The sequence below is a fragment of the Paramacrobiotus metropolitanus genome, unplaced genomic scaffold (genome assembly GCF_019649055.1).
Source record: "Paramacrobiotus metropolitanus isolate TYO unplaced genomic scaffold, Prichtersi_v1.0 Parri_scaffold0000014, whole genome shotgun sequence".
NCBI classification, from domain to species: Eukaryota; Metazoa; Tardigrada; class Eutardigrada; order Parachela; family Macrobiotidae; genus Paramacrobiotus; species Paramacrobiotus metropolitanus.
Window position 1 is genome coordinate 1236336 of NW_026570234.1, and position 18482 is coordinate 1254817.

Sequence of the window (18482 nt, forward strand, 5' to 3'; positions counted from 1 at the left end):
TATGAAATCTCATAGATCGTTGATTTAATTTCCGCAAGGACTGTTCGTTTGAACTTTGAAGTTCTAAACACAACCTTCTTACTCGTATTAGCCATGATAATTCTAAACTTTTCATCAATTAGTACTGTACGTAGATACTATTTATTCGATATTTTTTCCATGACGAAACTCTGAGTACTCTGGAAGACCACGGAAGAGTTTGAAATTATCATCAGTTCAGTTCGCCAAAAGGTAAAATATTAAAAGTTAAAAGTACCCTCACAGTCACGGCTGTAACTGCTGGACGTAACAAAAAAACAGGGACTTGAACTTCCGGTTTTGAGCTGAACGGCAGACCAACGCATGTTTAAACATGTTGTGGGTCTTCTCAGCGCTGCTGACTTTCCTATCCGCCAAAAGTTCTTTTACGAGATTCATTTGGTATCATTTTGAATTTCACTGGGTTTTAAAACGGATTTGGTTTTCGTAATTCTGAACCCTTTTGCTTTTCTGGAGTTTCGGATTTTTTATTTTATTAGCTTTTGTAAGATATGATTCACACGAAGATCTGTGCATATTAATCTGGTGAGTGTCATATTGTCATATAAAGCTTTTGTATAGCGGCGCAAAAGCTAAACAGATGTCTGTGCAGTGTGGACCTAGTCGTTAGGCTACAGACAGGGCCGCCAGATTGTTGATAAAAAGTTTGAGCATTCTAATTCAGAAAATAATGTTAAATTAATAATGTTTTTCCGCTCATACACTATACTGAAAATGTTGCGCTGTGTTGTGCTCGTTACAATGTTACCGTACCAATTACGGCGTGTTTAAACGGAAAAAGTGGCGAGCAGGGTTTTGCCTGCGTCGAAGATCGAGGACTCAGTACTCACCCATCACTGATAAAGCAATAATCTATTATCTATACGTAGTAAACCGAATTTCCAGGTTTTTGAGTAATTTGGAAAGATGGAGAACAAACCGCCGCGAAAGCCTGGAAGGGGCAAGAAGAATGTGAAGAAGGAAGGCCAGTATGTGCCAGGCATCGGAATGACTCCTGTTCCGCTGGGAACTGCGTGGAACGTCGACGAGGGAGCTTCATCAAGCAGCCAGGTACTTGATCTGTCTAACATCGTTATCTGTACTTAGTAAACCGAATTTCCAGGTTTTCGAGTAATTTGAGTAAAAGTAGTAACTCCGTTACGTAGTGAATGACTTTGCCGTTTGAAAGTAGACATAACGGCAAATCTTTATTTCTTGCTTCTTAAATGTTTTGGGGAAGTTAAACTGTTAAATACATGATTTTCGGTGCTCTGTATTTTAAATTGGAATCGTTTAAATTCTGTCGCTTGATCAACTTGGAATTTTTATATTTTTTTTTAAATGAACTGGTTAAATAAACGTAGCAAAAATTGGCATTGCACGGCATTTAAACGGAGTTATGAATATTCTTGTGTTGATAGTGGTGAACATTCTTCTGCTAACTCGGAAATAGATTTGGCTTGGAAATTTAATATAAAAATTTTGTTTCGTATACGCTTTAGAGGCTCGCTTTTTTCGATCTTCTGATCAAAATCAATTGTTTAAGTTGCGGCGATAATTGTTTATAAACTTGTAGCAATGTAGTTCACCATCAAGCTGTTTATCAATTTGAAAACTGAACCATCGGGTTTTGTCAGCTGTTGTGGCGATAACCTCTTCCCGCCTTGACGGTGGTTAAGTGATGGCTCATCACTCATCCATATTGCTACGGTTGGTCAAGTGTGTCTGTGCTTGTGTTTTACCAAGCAAAGACAGCGCTTTATCCTTACATTTAAACGCACGCAGTAAACTTTAGAAGCTTATGCTAGGGAGATTTAAGTTATTCGAAATTCAGAAGTGCATGGGTCGATTGAAATTATTTGATTCTTGGTTTTGCCACTGATACATGTCCGATCTCCGATCTTGGAATTGTGTTAGAACATTTATCTAGTCGCTAAAAATCACACCGATTGCTGGAAGGCTGAGTTTTAACTGCAGCAGCACTGCAGCAGAGTTGTTTTGGTAGATTTGAACGCTCAGAGTGCGATTGTTAACTATGCAGAGTTAACTGGCCAACATGGATTTTCGATCCGCTGTAGAGTTTCTTTCTGAGTGTGTCGATTCTTATAACAGTATATTTCGTTCCCAGTACGGCCCAGACGGAAGACCGTTAAACAATCGTCCAGGCGGGGCTAACGGTGCAGGGCCTTCCAAGAAGGACCATGAAGAGCGACTGGTGGAGTATCGTGATGAAGAGGACGGTCTGGTTATGGGGGAGACCTTCATGGAGTACATGCCAGCCAAGCTGAAAATCGGAATGAAACATCCGGATCACGTTGTCGAAACGACTTCACTGCGCAGTGTGGCACCCCCTGATATCAAGTAAGATTTAGCAGCATGCAAAATAGCAGATATGGTTCGATTATTCACCGTTAATTAGCAGGTCATTAAAATTTGTCTTAAAAATATTATCTCAGGGATTTTTACTGCTCAGCTACGTTTTTTGACGAATCCTTTTTCAAAAATGTGGTTTTAATTCTGCCACAGTAGGCTAAAGCTAAAGTGCTAAACTAGGGTTGAAATCATGCTTTCATGATTTCACATTTCCTTCTTCATTTCCTTTTCCTTTCATAATCATGCGGACCCCCGCGTGAAATGTGAAAATGAAATGAAATGAAATGTGAAACTTCATGAAACGAAGAAATTATGAAATCGCATGAAATGCAGTAACAGTGAATGAAATTAGCGTGATTCACAATATTTCATGAAAAGAAATATGAACACTGGTGTAATTCTTTGTGTAACCATTAAAAATAATGGAGCTTTTAAAGCGAAAAACACGTTTTTCGTGTGCTTTTGATGCACAGGTAACTTCAGAATGCCGAAAACTTAAACCGTTAGGCTAAACACACTATGATTTTGCAACCATAAGAAAAGCAAAAATATTCAATTTTATTTAATTTTTTTATTTCATGTTTCATTTCCTTTCATTTTAATTTCCTTTCACAAACGGCTCTAAGCCTCATGAATTTCAACTCTAGGCTAAACTCTGGTCTTTTTACCTACGAAATTATTATTCGACAAGGTTTTGGTTTTTGTTGTAAGACAGCCTAAGTTTATTTTGCGAAGTTGGGTAGGCTTCTGCAATGTGAAATGCATTGCGCTGATAAAATAGATTTGAATTGAATTTAAATAATTTCTTCTGCCAGTTAAATTGATCGAATTTCGACTCAAAGAGCTTCAGTCAAAGCTCAAAGAGCTTTATTCAGCTTTGACATTAATTCATTGGTTGCAAATGAATGACTGTATACATGTATGTTTATTGTTTAGGTATGAATTGCATTTGCCCAAAAATATTATTGAGGGCGGAAAGCTCTCCGCTCTTCAGCTGGAAGCGGTCGTTTATTCCTGCCAGCAGCACGAATCATTGCTGAATAATGGCACCCGTGCCGGATTTTTAATAGGTACGTGCAGATCTTCGTGGCATTATAGTCGAGCTGTGTACCGCGGACGCATACAGTTTTATGTGAGGTTTCTTTCTTATGAATAATCGGCAAAAGGGGAGTTGTTCATGGGTTTTGGAACTAAATAGGTAAGTTGGAATTATAGGTAACTTGTTTGTAATGTTGCAGGCGATGGCGCCGGAGTTGGAAAAGGGCGCACCATAGCTGGAATTATTCTGGAGAACTATATCTGCAAGAACAAAAAATCTCTTTGGTTCAGTGTGTCGACAGATCTGAAAGTGGATGCGGAACGAGATCTGAGCGACATCGGAGCAGAATATATCCCCGTTTATCGACTGGAAAAGCAAACTTACAACTCTCTTCCATACAGTGAAGGTGTGATGTTTGCTACTTACTCAGCCCTGATATCGCGGACCGGCAACAAAAAAGGGAAGTATCAGTCCCGTCTGGACCAGCTGATTGCGTGGTGTGGACCAAAATTCGACGGTGTCATTGTGTTTGACGAATGCCACAGAGCTAAGAATCTCTGCCCTGCGAAGGACGCTAAACCCACAAGAACGGGAATCAATGTTGCTGAACTTCAGAAACGACTGCCAGGAGCCCGCATTGTTTACGCCAGTGCTACAGGTTAATATTCATAGCAGCCTGCACCATTGTTCTAATAGTCTTTACCCAGTGCTGATAGTTTTTTTCAAATATGATTTTGTGGGCTCGTTAATTTAAAAAAATCTGCTATAGTATTTAAGTTGTTTTAAAATGATGTACTTCAGTTTAATGGATCTTACGTTCTGTTTAGGCGCTTCGGAACCCCGAAATATGGGTTATATGGTCCGACTCGGATTATGGGGGGAAGGCACGCCTTTCGAAGATTTCTCTAAATTTATGGCGTCTATTGACAAGCGGTACGTATATACTCAAAGGAATTTGGCGAACGCTTAAAATGTTTGAAGCTTAACAGTGTGTTATTATTTTCGCTGATTTATTTTACTACCGAACACGAATAATGGACGCGCGTACAATATATATACGATACACACTTTACTAAACCATTAAAGGTAGAAAGCTGAATAAGCTTTGGTTAGTTGAGCTTGGCTTAAAATTGCAGTGGAGTGGGAGCAATGGAATTGGTGGCTATGGAAATGAAACACCGCGGAATGTACATTGCTCGCCAGCTAAGTTTTGAAGGGGTTTCGTTTGTGGTACAGGAAGTGGAGTTGAAGGAAGATTTTATTCAGTTGTACGATCGGTGCTGTAAATTCGTAAGTCCTTCTAGCTCTCCCTCAATCGATGATTAAATAAAGATTACAAAACTGCGCGTTTTTTTAGTGGATTCACGTGGAAGAGCAGTTCGAACAGGCAATGGTCTTAGCTCATAAGAACTCGAAAAAGGAGTCTTTCATAGTGTAAGTGGTATATTTATCGTTTCCCTTCGATGTATTTGGTTCCTGTGTTGTGTGCTAATGACGATCGACATTTTTGTGTTTTTATTTTATGTAGTACTCTAATTCAGGTTTATGATAATTCTTACTAGTTATGACTTTTGCCCATGGAGCCATGAGTTGTCAGTGATTTTGATTTCTTTGCATTTGCTCCAATTTTTCTTTGCAGTTGGCTTCAATTTTGGGGAACACACCAGCGCTTTTTTAAGTATTTGTGCCTATCATCGAAAGTCGAGGCAGCTGTAGCTGCGGCAAATAAGGCTGTTGAGGAAGGAAAGGTCAGTAAATTTTTAATTAAATCCAATATTTTTTGGTAATGATTGCCTGTTTTAATATGTATTATACTCTAATGATTTAATTCTGGTAGTCAGCTATAAATTCATTCCTTATAGTGGGATTCGTTCACAAAACTTGTATACTAAATTAAATTATACTGTACTTGTAGTTAATTTTTAACAGGTGTGATTTGCATTTTTTTAGTGTGCTGTCATTGGCCTCCAGTCTACTGGTGAACATAAAACAGATCAAATGCGCTTGGCTCTTGAGGAGGATGGTGAAGAACTGACCGACTTCATATCCACTGCACGGTAAATTGCTGCTTGTGATGGTCAAAATAGTCCTGCTGGTCTTGTAAAAATCTGGAGCCGTTTATATGCCTGTGCAGGGCTGTATTCATGAGCTTGATGGAGAGGTTCCCGGATAAAATGAGCGACGGTGCCGGCGGGCGTGGGGGTCGGTTTCGTTTTGATAATGATGATGATAGTGAAGCAGAGCTGAGCGATGATCTGAATGAACTTGCCGAAGAGCTCGGAGATGCCATGGAGGAGGCCGGATTAGACAGAGGTATTCGTATGTTTCCGTTTATTTAAAAAAGTGTGTATACTCTTATTTAATTTTTTTATTTTGATTATTGTTTTCTGAATCGTCCGTTTAGGATTGGCAAATTTGGATCGACAAAACGTGAATAAACTGCTGAAAAAGAAGAAAAGCGATCTGATTGAAGAGTTCGAGACTTTCGCTGACCGGTTGCCAAAGAATATGCTGGATGAATTAGTTGACCAACTGGGAGGTGCCGATAAAGTTGCAGAAGTAAGCTTCGGCGAAATGCAATTTCATATCTGTTTTATAGTGAAAAAACTAGCATAAATGATATGCGATTACGAGGTATTAAACATGTACGTGAAAGTTAAAAAAACCAGCATAAATTCATACAGTTACTGTAATAGTTTCCTGTATTCAGTTGTTTGGCAAACGAGTATTATAAATTTCCATTTTACTTAGATGACCGGGCGTAAAGGCCGTATGCTGAAAAATGAACATGGAATTGCCCACTATGACAAGCGAATGTGTGATTTGGACGTCGAATCTTTGAATATAGCTGAGAAGGAGCATTTCATGCGTGGACACAAAGTGGTAAGATTTTTGCAGTGCAGCACATGGGAAATTCTGTAATATTCATTGCTTTGTGTTAATATTACGGGAACATTTATGTTTCATGAATATTGTACGGCTATGGACAACACACAGTAACAAAATTCCTTTACAGGTTGCGATCATCAGTGAGGCGGCTAGTTCCGGAATATCCCTCCAAGCTGACCGTCGGGTTGCCAATCAGCGCCGACGTGTGCACATCACGCTGGAATTGGCTTGGAGCGCCGATCGTGCCATTCAGCAGTTTGGTCGAACGCACCGCTCAAATCAGACATCCGCCCCGGAATACGTCTTCCTGATTAGTAATGTAGCCGGAGAGAAGCGGTTTGCTAGTGTTGTAGCCTCGCGATTGGAGCGTTTGGGAGCGTTAACTCATGGAGATCGTCGTGTGACGGAAACGAGGGACCTGTCACAGTTCAACATTACGAACAAATTTGGTAGATCCGCGCTAATGGACACGATGAAGACATTCACGCGGGAAAAGTACAATGTGGTGAAATTCCCAGAAAACTTTGAAGGAAATTTTGTGGAAGTTATGCAGAAGGTATTAAAAAATATATGTACTTTGCCTTGCTGTTACCTTAAACATCGTGGTCCATGCAGGCATTGAGAGATGTTGGCTTGCTGGAATATCATCCAAAGAATGGAACCCATAAAGTTGTCAACTGTAAGCACACGAATTAATAATTATTTTGTTTTAATACAAAATTGCGGTCATAATTTTACGATTTGTAATTCTTGTTTCCAGCCTTTAAAATCGACAAGTTCATGAATCGCATCCTCGGGTTGGAAATCTGGCTTCAGTCGGCCTTGTTCCAGTATTTTGTCGACACATTGGATGCTGTCGTTCACAAGGTTTGCTTGATTATCAGAAGTGTCTTTGACTTGCGTTGGACTGTTGTGAAGATACAGGTTTTTTTAGCAATTTCAATGTTTCTTACGTGCGTTACTTAATTGCTGAAAATATTACAAGGATTTTTAGTAAGATAGGAAACAAAATGTATTTTTTTCGTTCGTGTTATCTGTTATGTACGTATGTTGCTAAAGCGCTTTATTTGGGTATTTTATTCGTTTTATGTGCTCGTAGGCTAAAGAAGAGGGAAAATATGATCTCGGCACTATGGAATTAGGTACGTACAGGAATTATTGTCTTCTGGTCAGTGCAACCTGGCTAAAGCTCGCGGAATTTTTTTAGGTACACCAACGCGCTGTGCAAAATTGGTGAAGCGATTATGTTTCGAAGCCAAGGATAAAGAAAAGAGTGTCACTTTTGTCTACACCGTGGAGACCGAACGCGGCATGAGTTTCCAGGATGCCAAAAAGTTGCTTGATGATAATCCTGGTCCCAATAACGGCTTTTATTCATCAGAAGTAGTAAGTGATGCCTTTCTTTAGGGGCTACGTTTTCTTTGTTTATTAAATAAAGTGCGTGTGATTTATGCGTTTAAAATGTGTTTATTTTCGTGAGCATTCTTTAAATTTTTTCCCGTTTTGCAGTTAAATGCGCCACGCAGTTACATCTTTCTGGCCATTGGCTCTTCTGTTACTTATGGATTTTCGAAAAAAATTGTAATGTTCAACTTGTACCGTCCTAACACCGGTCATCAAGTGCAGCAGTGGCCATTAGAGGATGTTCGTACGAAGGGAACGCGTCTTGAAATTGGAGTGGCGGAGCGCACTTGGACTGAATATTACAATGCAACCAGTGAGCGTTGTCAGCATGCATATTTATACGGTCACTGCAAGCGCGGCATGGAGTGTCTTGTGGGGCAGCGTAAGCGCCGCGATTTTATCCTCAGGTAAGGTGATAGCTGAATGTAGGGTCAAGTCAAAAACGTGTTATGTTTTTTTCCGTTGTTGTTTCGCTTGTTGGCTGGGTATCTCTGGAATCTGGATATACGCTGTTCGATTTGTTAGAAATGCTACTGTAGGGTATTCAACTTTGTATTTCTTGCGAGAGTGGAAAGTGTCAGAAATTGACAATGAAAACAATGAAAAACGGTTTTATTCTTTACATTTCAGCGGAAGTGTTTTGAATATTTGGCAACAGCTGGAGAGAGTATTCGATAACGCGTCAAGCGCACAGATCCGCCGGATGCAGATTGTGCGTGCAATTTTTATTGCCAGACGAGTTATCGGTAAGGCAGCAAAATATTTTTCATTGATTTATAAGAACAAGGTTTGTCATTTTGAATTTCTCTGTAGGTATCATGCTGCCAAATCATTCGTATTACACGATTATGGAATCTATCATGGAAACTTTGGGTGATCCAATTGACGATACCAAAGCTGCGATTGAGGAAATGGCCAAAGAGGAAGAGCGGATTAATTTCACTCCCTATCGCCCGGCTCTGTCTCAAGTTGTTACCGGTTCCATGAAGCCATCCGGTGCTAATAAAGCAAAGCCGTCCACCTCGAAAATGGACTGGGATGCGGAGTACGATACATCGGAACTGTCTTCGTCAGATGCTTCTGTCAAATCGGAAAAATCGGAGAGAGCGAAGAAATTGAAGAAGAAGCCTGTGCGACCCCGTGTATTTGAAAGCGACTCAGAACCGGACACGGTCATAGAGAAAGCGTCTGTTCCAGCTGTGAAAAAGGAGCTGTCAATTCCATCAGTTAAGACAGAGCTTTCGGTGAAAAAATCGGAGAATACTGTGAAGAAGGAATCGCAACCAAAGAAAGCCGAGCCGCGTGATGTCAAACCAAAAGTTGAGGATGATGTGATTTGTTTGTCATCCGACGAAGAGAACCCAAGACCGATCCCGCTCGGCAAGCCACGCAGTATTAAGCCTGTGAGAAATGCGAAGATCACGGAAGTGTCTTTGTGTGGAAGTGAAGAAGAAAAAGTGCAAGCAAAAAAAACGACCAAAGCTGTTACCAAAGCTGTTATACTGGATTCGGATTCCGAGGAAGACATTGGGAAGTTTGTCTTTAACACCAGAAAGCCAACGAAAACCAAAATTCTGCATTTACTCTCCAGTGATGAGGACGATGTTAAGAGTGCGGGATCTCCGAAGAAAGCTGCCACTCCAAAGAAGTCACCATTTAAAGGCCAGTCGTACAAATCTGTTCCAGTAGCCGGTACACCGAAAAAGTTTAAGCAGCTGAAGTTCGGCGTTAAAGAGGAAGTGGAAGAAAGCAAGCCAGCAAAAAGCGAAAAACGGGTTGGTGGGTTAGTCGATAAGGAACTGCGGTTGAAGTCACTGGATGGCAGCATGTCGCGGAATGATTCAAAATTTGATGTGGTGGATCTCATATCAGAAGACGAAGATTCTGTGCTTGAACCGATTGCTACGAAGAAGAAAAGTGAAATTGGGTCGGCTTTGAGCCCTTTGAAGACTTTGAACGTTGACACTGATCGACGCCCGATGGCATCTCAAGGCAGCTCCAAGAGTCTCGATTTGGATTCTGACGTGGAAATGCTGGAGAATGATGTTTTTTCTGCTGGAATGGGAGTGAAGAAGGGAGCAAGCTTCAAAATGGAGACCGATGACGAGAGTTTAATTGAACAGGTGAGCTGATAATTCGAAAGGTTCTGCATGGTTCGATTCGGCAAAATAATAATCGGTTTATACGAGTATGTTTTAAATTATACTGCGTGTGTTTGTAATAACTGATTGTATTTCCAGGGGGTCAAGCGTCTCTTGAGTGAATAGATCCAAAGAGGTGTACGTTTGGATTTGCAGACATTTTCGTTAGCCTATTTTAGGTTATTTCCTGTATAGATGTATTATATCACGTGGTGTAGAATTGCGCACCGGTATTTTTTGTTAGCGTTCCTTTTTGCACAGAAACACCGGAATATCTTGCGTGATGGTTAGAATTTTCCTTTTGAATAAACAAAGATACTCTGTAAATGGCCTGGAGACAATTTGGAACAATTCGAATAGAGTTATTTTGTGATTGACACTTCTTGTAAATCTTGCCTTATGCTTGTGACGTAGCCGTTTCCGTTGCAATAATGAATGAAGGATTATGGCTGCTCATACGTATACGAGTATGCGGCACGTTGAAGTTGAATTTTTAAACGACGGTCATGCATTATTAGGAAATCGTTGGTAACTTGGTATCCTTCATACAAGTATTCATAACAGGAAGTTTTCTACACCAGTTTTTCTGTATTTGAACTAAAGTCAGTTAAGTAATCGAAAACTCAGGAAACTGATCGCAAAACCATTTTTTAGCGGCCCTTGGCCAGCCGCCAATGAATTCTTTTGTATGACACGATTAATACTGTACGAGTACGCTTAAAAAATCAGTACACTATGGTCAGTACTTCTCAACGGAAACGACATATTAAGGGAAAGCTGACACGATAACTGTTACTGCTTAGCCAGATGTCTGGTTTAACAAAATCACCGTATTGAGTATAAAGATACGGTGTAGTACGCTAGTTCCAAGTACAAAGCATTGTCGAAAAAGATACTTGAAAGTTGGAATTACATACCGGTACAAGGTGCTAAAACTCGCGTTTGGGAGATTTAAGTCCGAAAATCAGTACCGCGCTTCCGCGGGAAGGGAGTTGTCTGTCCTCGGCGCAGCTTGTATCAAGGAAGAGAACAAAGGAGTGTTTTCCATGTTTAAATTAGCGGCTCGCGAGTGAATGTTTACTTTTACGTTTCATATTTGATTGCTCGATGTGAAAAGCGAAAAATGAAATCTAAAATATGAAAGTTTTATGTACTTACTCGTACAGTACATAAAATCACTTACTAACTATGATTTTACAGTACTCTTTATAATTATTATGTCCACAACTGCTGAGTGACTGCCTTCCCACCCGGTTGTAAGTGCTACATGGCAAAACAGTGGAAAGTCATAACTTATGAGTTATGAGTTTATGACTTATGAGAAGATTCGCAGCATTCCCTCCTTTCAAATTGACAAATTTTAGCAGTCTTGTTGAGGTTTGCGATCTGGTTTTTTGGAGATTAGCATCAGCCAGATCGGTATTCCAGTCTGGCATTTGAATTTTAACATTTCCCTCGCATGCGTGCTGCAGTGTAGTTCTATTAAAATCGGGCTTGTGCTAGCTTCTGCTGCTGCTTGTGCACTGTTGCATGTTGTGAAAACCTTGTTTTTCTTTCTTCCACTGACGGACGATCTTAAGAAATGTCGTCGGGCGACGATCGACATTTTCCCAATGGCTGTGATGATTATTCGTCTACCGCTGCAGCCAAATTCCTCAATGAACACGGAGAGGTAGGACGTCCTGCCATGACGACATGCTACTCTAGTAACCTGTTATTGCGTTTTTTGGAAGAACCGCTCTTTGGTTTTATAACTATTGTACGACGATTCTATGGTGTTTGAACAGCTTACATCGGATTTTCGGAAGGATCTGGAAACGGAAATTTCTCGTCTGTGTATAAAGCTTGAAAAAAGGAGCGAAGACATTGGCGAACACGATCATAGCGTGTATACAGGACATGCAGGTGTGTGTAAATTAGTGTATTACAGTAGACTGCTTGTGTCGAACTTGCTAATTTCGTTTCCATAATATTTGTCCGCTTTCGCAGTTTCCTATCGAATTTTTAGAAACCTTAACATCTCTGCATTAAATGATAAATTTTCGTTTTTAAGAGAATCATCTTTTATTTTGCTAATTTCGCGGTCTTTTGTTGAGGTTTTAAACTTTTGGTATTTGCTGTTTTCTGTGATTTCTGTGATAGTTGATTAAATTATTTTTCACAATTATTGCAGGCATTGCGCTACTGTACATGCACCTGTACAAGAATTTTCCTCCCTTCCAAAAGTACAAATATCTAAAAATTGCCCTGTCCCATGTGGAGCCGTATCTGTCCAAGTTGAAGCTGAAGCGGCCGTCGTTCATCTGCGGTGAAGCGGGAATTCTGGCGGTCGGCGCGGTGTTGTTGAATCAGCTGAATATGAAGGAGAAAGCGGAGGACTGTGTCAAGAAGTAGGTGCACCACCTGTTCTGTGGATCATGTGTTCTGATTACCGTGTAAGCGAATCTTGTCAACCGTTGATAGTTTGTTGAAATTCGGCCGAGAAGTGTCGGATGTGGATGACAAGATGCCCGATGAAGTTCTGTATGGACGCGCGGGATACTTGTTCTCGCTGCTCTATGTCAAAACACTCTATGACTCCGACGCGGTCTCCAGCGCGGCCATTGAAAGTGTAAGATATTTTGCCAGGTTTTCTGTTTTGCACGACGCGCAGTTATTTTGAAAATAATGCTAGTACATCTGGATTATATTTTATCTGGTAATAAGTATTTTTTTGGTGTGCGGTGCACAGATTATAAGAGTTTTCGAATGTGTGGACTGCTTTACCGGTTGTAATGGTTTCATTTCATGCCTGTATTAGTCGCTACAAGATCTTAGGCAACTGTTTTTGCACGATATCGGATAGTTTGTTTAATTTACAATCAGTTGTTTATTTTTAGTGCGTAAATGTTCTATGTAAGAATTGTCCACATGTTGGCGATGTCAGATGTGTACACTGTACACACTCATATGTGTTTTTTAATCCCCATTATTTATGTCCTACTGTCGGAATATCATCGCTCTTACGTTTCTTTCTCATTTGATACTCGGTAGCTATCTTTGTTTCACCTTCGTGAATTATTTACGGCTTGCAGATTTTATGATTTTGTCTTTTCAGGTTGTGGAAGCCTTGATTCATTCCGGTAAAGCACTCGCACTAGAGGAGAAGAGCAAATTTCCGTTAATGTACAAGTGGCATGATAAGCATTACCTCGGAGCGGCGCACGGAATCGTGGGAATTCTGTATATGCTTTTACAGGCAGGGTTTGACTCCGTGCTTGATAAATCATTTCTTATCTGTACTTGACCCTTTTCTGTTAAACAGACCAGAAAAGATTTGATTGAGGAGTACGTCGAGAATCTGATTAAGCCGACTCTGGATCAACTCCTACTTCTTCGGTTTCCCTCGGGAAATTATCCGTCGTCAGTATCAAACACCTCCGATAAGCTCGTACAGTGGTGCCACGGAGCTCCTGGTTTTGTTCTACTGTTTTGCAGGGCATCAGAGGTAAGAGTACGTCTTGTCTTGAAAATACCCGTCAAATTGGGTATTTTTATTCTCCGTTTCGTGTTTCATTGAAAATAATTTGTGCGTTTGTTTTGTTTCTAAGCCCGAAAAAAATAGATAAAAAATTGTACTTAAACCGGTGCTTCTAGGTTAGCTGAGTGGGAGAATGTATCGCACTATGTAGAAACTGCGGAGCAATTTACTGTTGCGAAAAATTAATATGGGCAGGGTGGTAACAAACAGCTTGTTCGTATTTTCTGAGTTAATTTACACCTTTGTTTAATCTGCTAGACTGATTTTATCTGTTTTGAATTTATACTCTAGGTTTTTGATGATCAAAAGTATTTGGATGCTGCCCAGGATGCGGCAGAGTGCGTATGGGAACGCGGTTTACTGCAGAAAGGCTATGGACTTTGCCATGGCGCTGCCGGCAACGGGTATGCCTTTCTGGAATTGTACAAACTTACCAAAGACGTGAAGCATCTGTATCGGGCTATCCAGGTGCGTTATCAGGTGTCGGTTTGTGCTGCTTGTTCGGGTTGGCGCTATACTGGCGTGATAAGTGGTTTTATTTGCACAGTTCGCCCGGTTCTGCATGGATTACGGTGATCACGGATGTAGAACGCCCGATCGCCCGTTATCTCTTTTTGAAGGTCAGTCGATGATGTCGCACGAAATTAATTACGTGGAGCTTTTGATACCACAACGTAGTTATGCCGCACTCGGCGCCACTCTGGGTAATATCCGGGGGGAAACAAGATGTTTCATGACGTGCGTTTGGGGCAGATTAGCGTACTATTTAGTTGCGTCATAGCGTGCGAAACATGTCATGAAGCGTTATCGATGAAGTAATTCCCTAATGTTGCTGACTTCATAATAAATAATATTTTGTGTTCTGCCTGTTGTGCCATTTAAACGGGTGATAACAATTAACGAACAGCAGATAGAGGCGATTTTGAAAAACTTTTTTGGTGTGTTAAATTTTTTTGTAACTTCAAGCCGTTTAGGTTTCTTTTGTACCTGTTTTTGGTAAGTGCTGCATTTCGTGTTGTTTCGTTATTCTAGTGTTGGTTCAGTTTTTATGATGGGGAGACTAAAACATGTCCGCTGTTTTGTGTTTTTACGAACACTTCGTCAAACTGGTTGATAGTATTTTTAGAAAGATTACATTAGGAACCGTTCATTACTTTTTGTTACGTGTCTCTGTGGCTTCTCCTTGGATTAATCTTCGGCTTTTATTGCAGGTCTGGCCGGTACCATTTATTTTCTCGCCGATCTCTTGAATCCCAAACGTGCTGCATTCCCAGGATTTGGATTGGATTAATTACTAATTGTTTTCCGTGAAAGATATTTCTCTCCAGTAATTTTGTTGTTTTTTTTGTTTCCATGAATATGCATTGTTTTAGCCTGTGGCTTCAGCTCTACCCTGCATGTTTGTACCGTACTGGAATGGCTTTATTCTTTACCGCCTTCCAGTTCAAAACGTTTCTGGTGCACCTTTTTGCGTGCCGGGTATCGTGCTAGTATTAAAGACCTTTGGTGATGTATGTGAGCAAACAACTTGTTGGTCGGGACATCGAAATGGCTTGTTAGAGCATCGTCGTTATTTACATGTGTCAGAGCAGATATTTACCTTTTTGTTGAGGTACGTAAAAAAGAGCAGTTCTCTTTTCTTCGCATAGGATGGAAAAAGTAATTTGTTTATTTATGGAACTTGCCATTATGAATTTCGAAATCCATACTTAAAGAATTTTAATTTAACCATGAAATGGCTGCAGACTTGCCGATAGTTTAATTATTAACAAAATTATTTTAACGCACAATACACAGTATTGTCATGGATTAATAGCTTCGCAAACAAAAGTGCTTTTTTAAAAAAATATAAACACTGCAACTCTGGGCCGTGGCTGATAATAATTAGAAGTTAATCAGGATAAAGTGCCAAGATAAATGTTGGCATCAACCGAATCGATGTAGAGCCGGAAACCTTGATGGAGTTAAGATTTCGTTCCTCAGTTCCTCCACGGAAGGCCATTTTATTTGTCCGTAGACTGTCTGTGGTTTTTGGCTGACAGGATCTGCTACATCTGAATAGTTTCCTCATACATAATCTAGCAAGAATTTTGTTTGTTTCTCCTCTACTGGCGTTGTTCAACTTTTTCATCATCAAACTGGGCTCTAAATTATTTCTATGTGGACTATTCTAAAGTTTTTACGGTCTATAGCAAAATATGTTGGGGCGAAAGCGAAGAGCAATGTGGCGCCGCTGATGAACCTAGGACTACTATAGAACTGAATTAGAATACTACGTCACAATGTGACCTTTTGTGTCCTTTATCCTTCTATATATACTCGTACGCAACCAATTCATAATCGGTAAGTACATTACGTGAAATATAATTTTAGAAACTCCACCAGCCTTTTGCTCTTACCCGATTTATGAATGCAAGAGAAACACGCTACTTTGAAATGTTTCACGGATTGGGCGGTGCTGCACTATTACAGTATACTTTCTTCTTATGCATTAGGTTTCTAACAGTTTTGGTTTAAACTTAATATGATGACAATAATTGCTGCTTGAGTCAACAGCCCAGGGCTACTCAGCCAGTATTAGTAAGTACAAATATACCTTGACGCGAATCAGTTTCCGGTGACTCCTCCCAATGGGGATCCGCGTCCACGAAAGCAGAATCGCTCGTCAGGGCATGGAGCAAGTGACCATCACTGTGCCCACAAGGAGCACAGTGGACCGCCTCAAACAAGCAACTGCTTGTCAGAAATGTTGTGAACAATATAGCGCGGGCCAGGAGCAGCATCTTTGATAATTGTTAGCCGTGCCGGTAAATGTTCGTATAAATAAATAAATTCAGTATATTCACTGTAATCCAGTATTAACTTCCAGCAACAACTGTGTATATTCAATAACGTACAAATTACCAGCGCAAATTATCTGTTTAACGTACAACACACTGGAAGCTTTTATACTAAGTAGTTAAATAAGCCGTTAATTTTATGGATGCACGTAGAATGGAACAGTGTCAGTGTGCTAACGCATACGTATTTAAGTGAGTTTTATAATTATGGTACGTTATGCTGCATTATGATTGACACCTGGTACTAGGTTTTGACGCAGATCGTCGATCGGAAGTAGGTATCTTAGAATGATGACTGCTGAGATCATTGTTGTCGTTTTTATGCCCATCTCATCATTCCGCTCCATTTTTAATTTAGTGCGGTATGAAATCTTTAATCTACCATGCTGGGACAGATGACAAGGACGGCATGTGCTAGACAACCGGGACTCGGAAGATAAGATTTAATAGGTGATTCTTGTGGTACGCCACTACGCAGAAGAAGCGCTGATAAGCTATCCCGAGCGATGCATACCGCGATATGAAACGCATATTTTGTAACAAAAGCTTGCTCCGTTGTTCACATGGTGTTGTTTGTTTGTCACGGTTAAGTACATTAAAAGCCCTGGTTTTCCTAAAATTTGCCGACATTAATGGGCATACATTCAACTAAAAATTGCAATATTAGTGTGACAAATTGTGCCGGCCCGCTATCGCTTGCTTTTCCCGCTGATTGCCAGGGTCAATCATTGCCGTTATGTCTTACCTTTCTACTTACATGGCAGGATATATGTTTATCAAAACATTTTATGTAAGTATTCTCGATTGGCTTTCGTTGATGCAGATATTGGTGTACTATAGCAATCGCGGTCATTTTCCAGTATGATATCTGATATTTATACAAATTTGTAAAATCATTAGTATATCTATAAGTAGGCTAATAGAGAACAACTGTATATGGGCCTACTTTTTTGTGCAGCTGGTACACTTGAAGTGCATAACACAACTGAAGCACTGACTGCAAATCAAAGGATCCCCACAAGACCGGAAGAAAGTGCCCTCCGCAGGAAATGCATGGTTGATTACGGTAATCTTTGGGCGCTTTATCACTGCAGTTTTTGTTAAATTTCGTTTAGAGCGTTTACTTACTGTTTTGTTCGTGCATGTGTTACTTAATTTCAGATTTAATGCCCTTTTTAAGACTTTTTCCTTAGTCGACTTTAGAGCAAGATAAAATAAGCAAATTAGTAAACTAGCTATTTGTTACCCAAACTTGCTTCCGTATGCGTTCTGCATCCAGATTTTGCTTTGGCTCACATAATTGTCCAGTATTATGATAATGCATTTATTTTATGCATTATGGCAGCGTTTTCAATAATTACTCAGTCATAATATATGCAGTAAGCAATAAGAATCATAATACGAGGCTTTGTACGAGTTTCTGTAGAATAGACATTGAATTTGAGCGCGGTTTGCGCCGATACATCATACTACTGATTATCGAGGGAATCATGATTACGTTATCCCTGCGCATTAATTATTCATGGTTTAATAAAGCGGAACTTGCTGCGAACGTTACTGTGTTATTTTGACACCTACGGCACACTCCAACGCAGGAGTTGTATAGCATCCTGCGGATCATCCCCGCTTGACGACTTGCTTGGCTAATTGTCGCTTGCTCCTTCGTTTAACCTCTAACTGCTCTGTAACATTTGCCACCTCATCAATGACTTACTGTATTTTCCAATATCGGCGAAAATTAAATAAATGTTTTTTGAACTGTCCAGCAGCTCGGCGACGAGGATTGCCACAGCGAAGTCGTATATAGAAGTTGCGGTATTACCGTTTTGGCTTATCATCTACACTCCTTTATTCAGTTTATTGATTTCTACCGTTCTTCACACAATAAATTAGTAACGAGGTTTATTATTTTAAATAAACACCATCGCTCAGTATCTGGAGTTTATTTATTTGCAGTGCGTTTTGACACTGGCAGTTACTATTGCAATACAACAGTGCGGTTTATGATAAATGTTTACGAAACAAAATATAAACATGAATTACGGTACTACCGAGAAGTATACAAATTAACTGAAAAACCATACTATTGCTGTGTGACAATTAAGTACTGCAATTTTTCATGCATTATAAAGCGTTTCAGTGATTACAAAGAAATATTTTTAAAAAGTAAGAGAATTACCAAAATTTACGTATAAACAAATATGTATGAAAATGTAATAGAAATTATAATTTGGTTAGAAACTATATTTCGCTTCTAC

General features: G+C 40.0%; 2 protein-coding genes and 1 long non-coding RNA gene across 4 annotated transcripts; all 3 read left to right on the forward strand.

Annotated features, from left to right (window-relative positions):
- The first annotated feature begins 422 nt into the window (after positions 1–422).
- LOC129584597 (protein strawberry notch homolog 1-like) lies at positions 423–10241 on the forward strand. 2 transcript variants are annotated; one of them, XM_055476824.1, is made up of 22 exons: positions 423–564; positions 925–1089; positions 2147–2379; positions 3328–3461; positions 3630–4088; positions 4258–4363; positions 4567–4720; positions 4788–4864; positions 5070–5178; positions 5381–5487; positions 5565–5743; positions 5835–5989; positions 6182–6313; positions 6447–6875; positions 6935–6998; positions 7080–7186; positions 7419–7461; positions 7527–7705; positions 7829–8130; positions 8354–8469; positions 8537–9846; positions 9964–10241. In XM_055476824.1, exons 2-22 carry the CDS (start codon positions 946–948, stop codon positions 9988–9990), a joined length of 4566 nt encoding a protein of 1521 aa, XP_055332799.1. In that variant the 5' UTR covers positions 423–564; positions 925–945; the 3' UTR covers positions 9991–10241. The 2 variants fall into 2 exon arrangements, with proteins under 2 accessions (XP_055332799.1, XP_055332800.1); XM_055476825.1 differs by lacking the exon at positions 423–564 and having other exon boundaries at positions 680–1089.
- A 950-nt stretch (positions 10242–11191) lies between these two features.
- Positions 11192–14898, forward strand: LOC129584608 (lanC-like protein 2). The gene is made up of 9 exons (XM_055476841.1): positions 11192–11536; positions 11652–11769; positions 12038–12254; positions 12328–12475; positions 12962–13107; positions 13174–13351; positions 13676–13852; positions 13932–14004; positions 14596–14898. Exons 1-9 carry the CDS (start codon positions 11447–11449, stop codon positions 14673–14675), a joined length of 1227 nt encoding a protein of 408 aa, XP_055332816.1. The 5' UTR covers positions 11192–11446; the 3' UTR covers positions 14676–14898.
- A 1806-nt stretch (positions 14899–16704) lies between these two features.
- Positions 16705–18271, forward strand: LOC129584612 (uncharacterized). The gene is made up of 2 exons (XR_008689907.1): positions 16705–17014; positions 17183–18271. It is a non-coding gene; the product is annotated as an uncharacterized LOC129584612 (long non-coding RNA).
- The last annotated feature ends 211 nt before the right edge of the window (positions 18272–18482 follow it).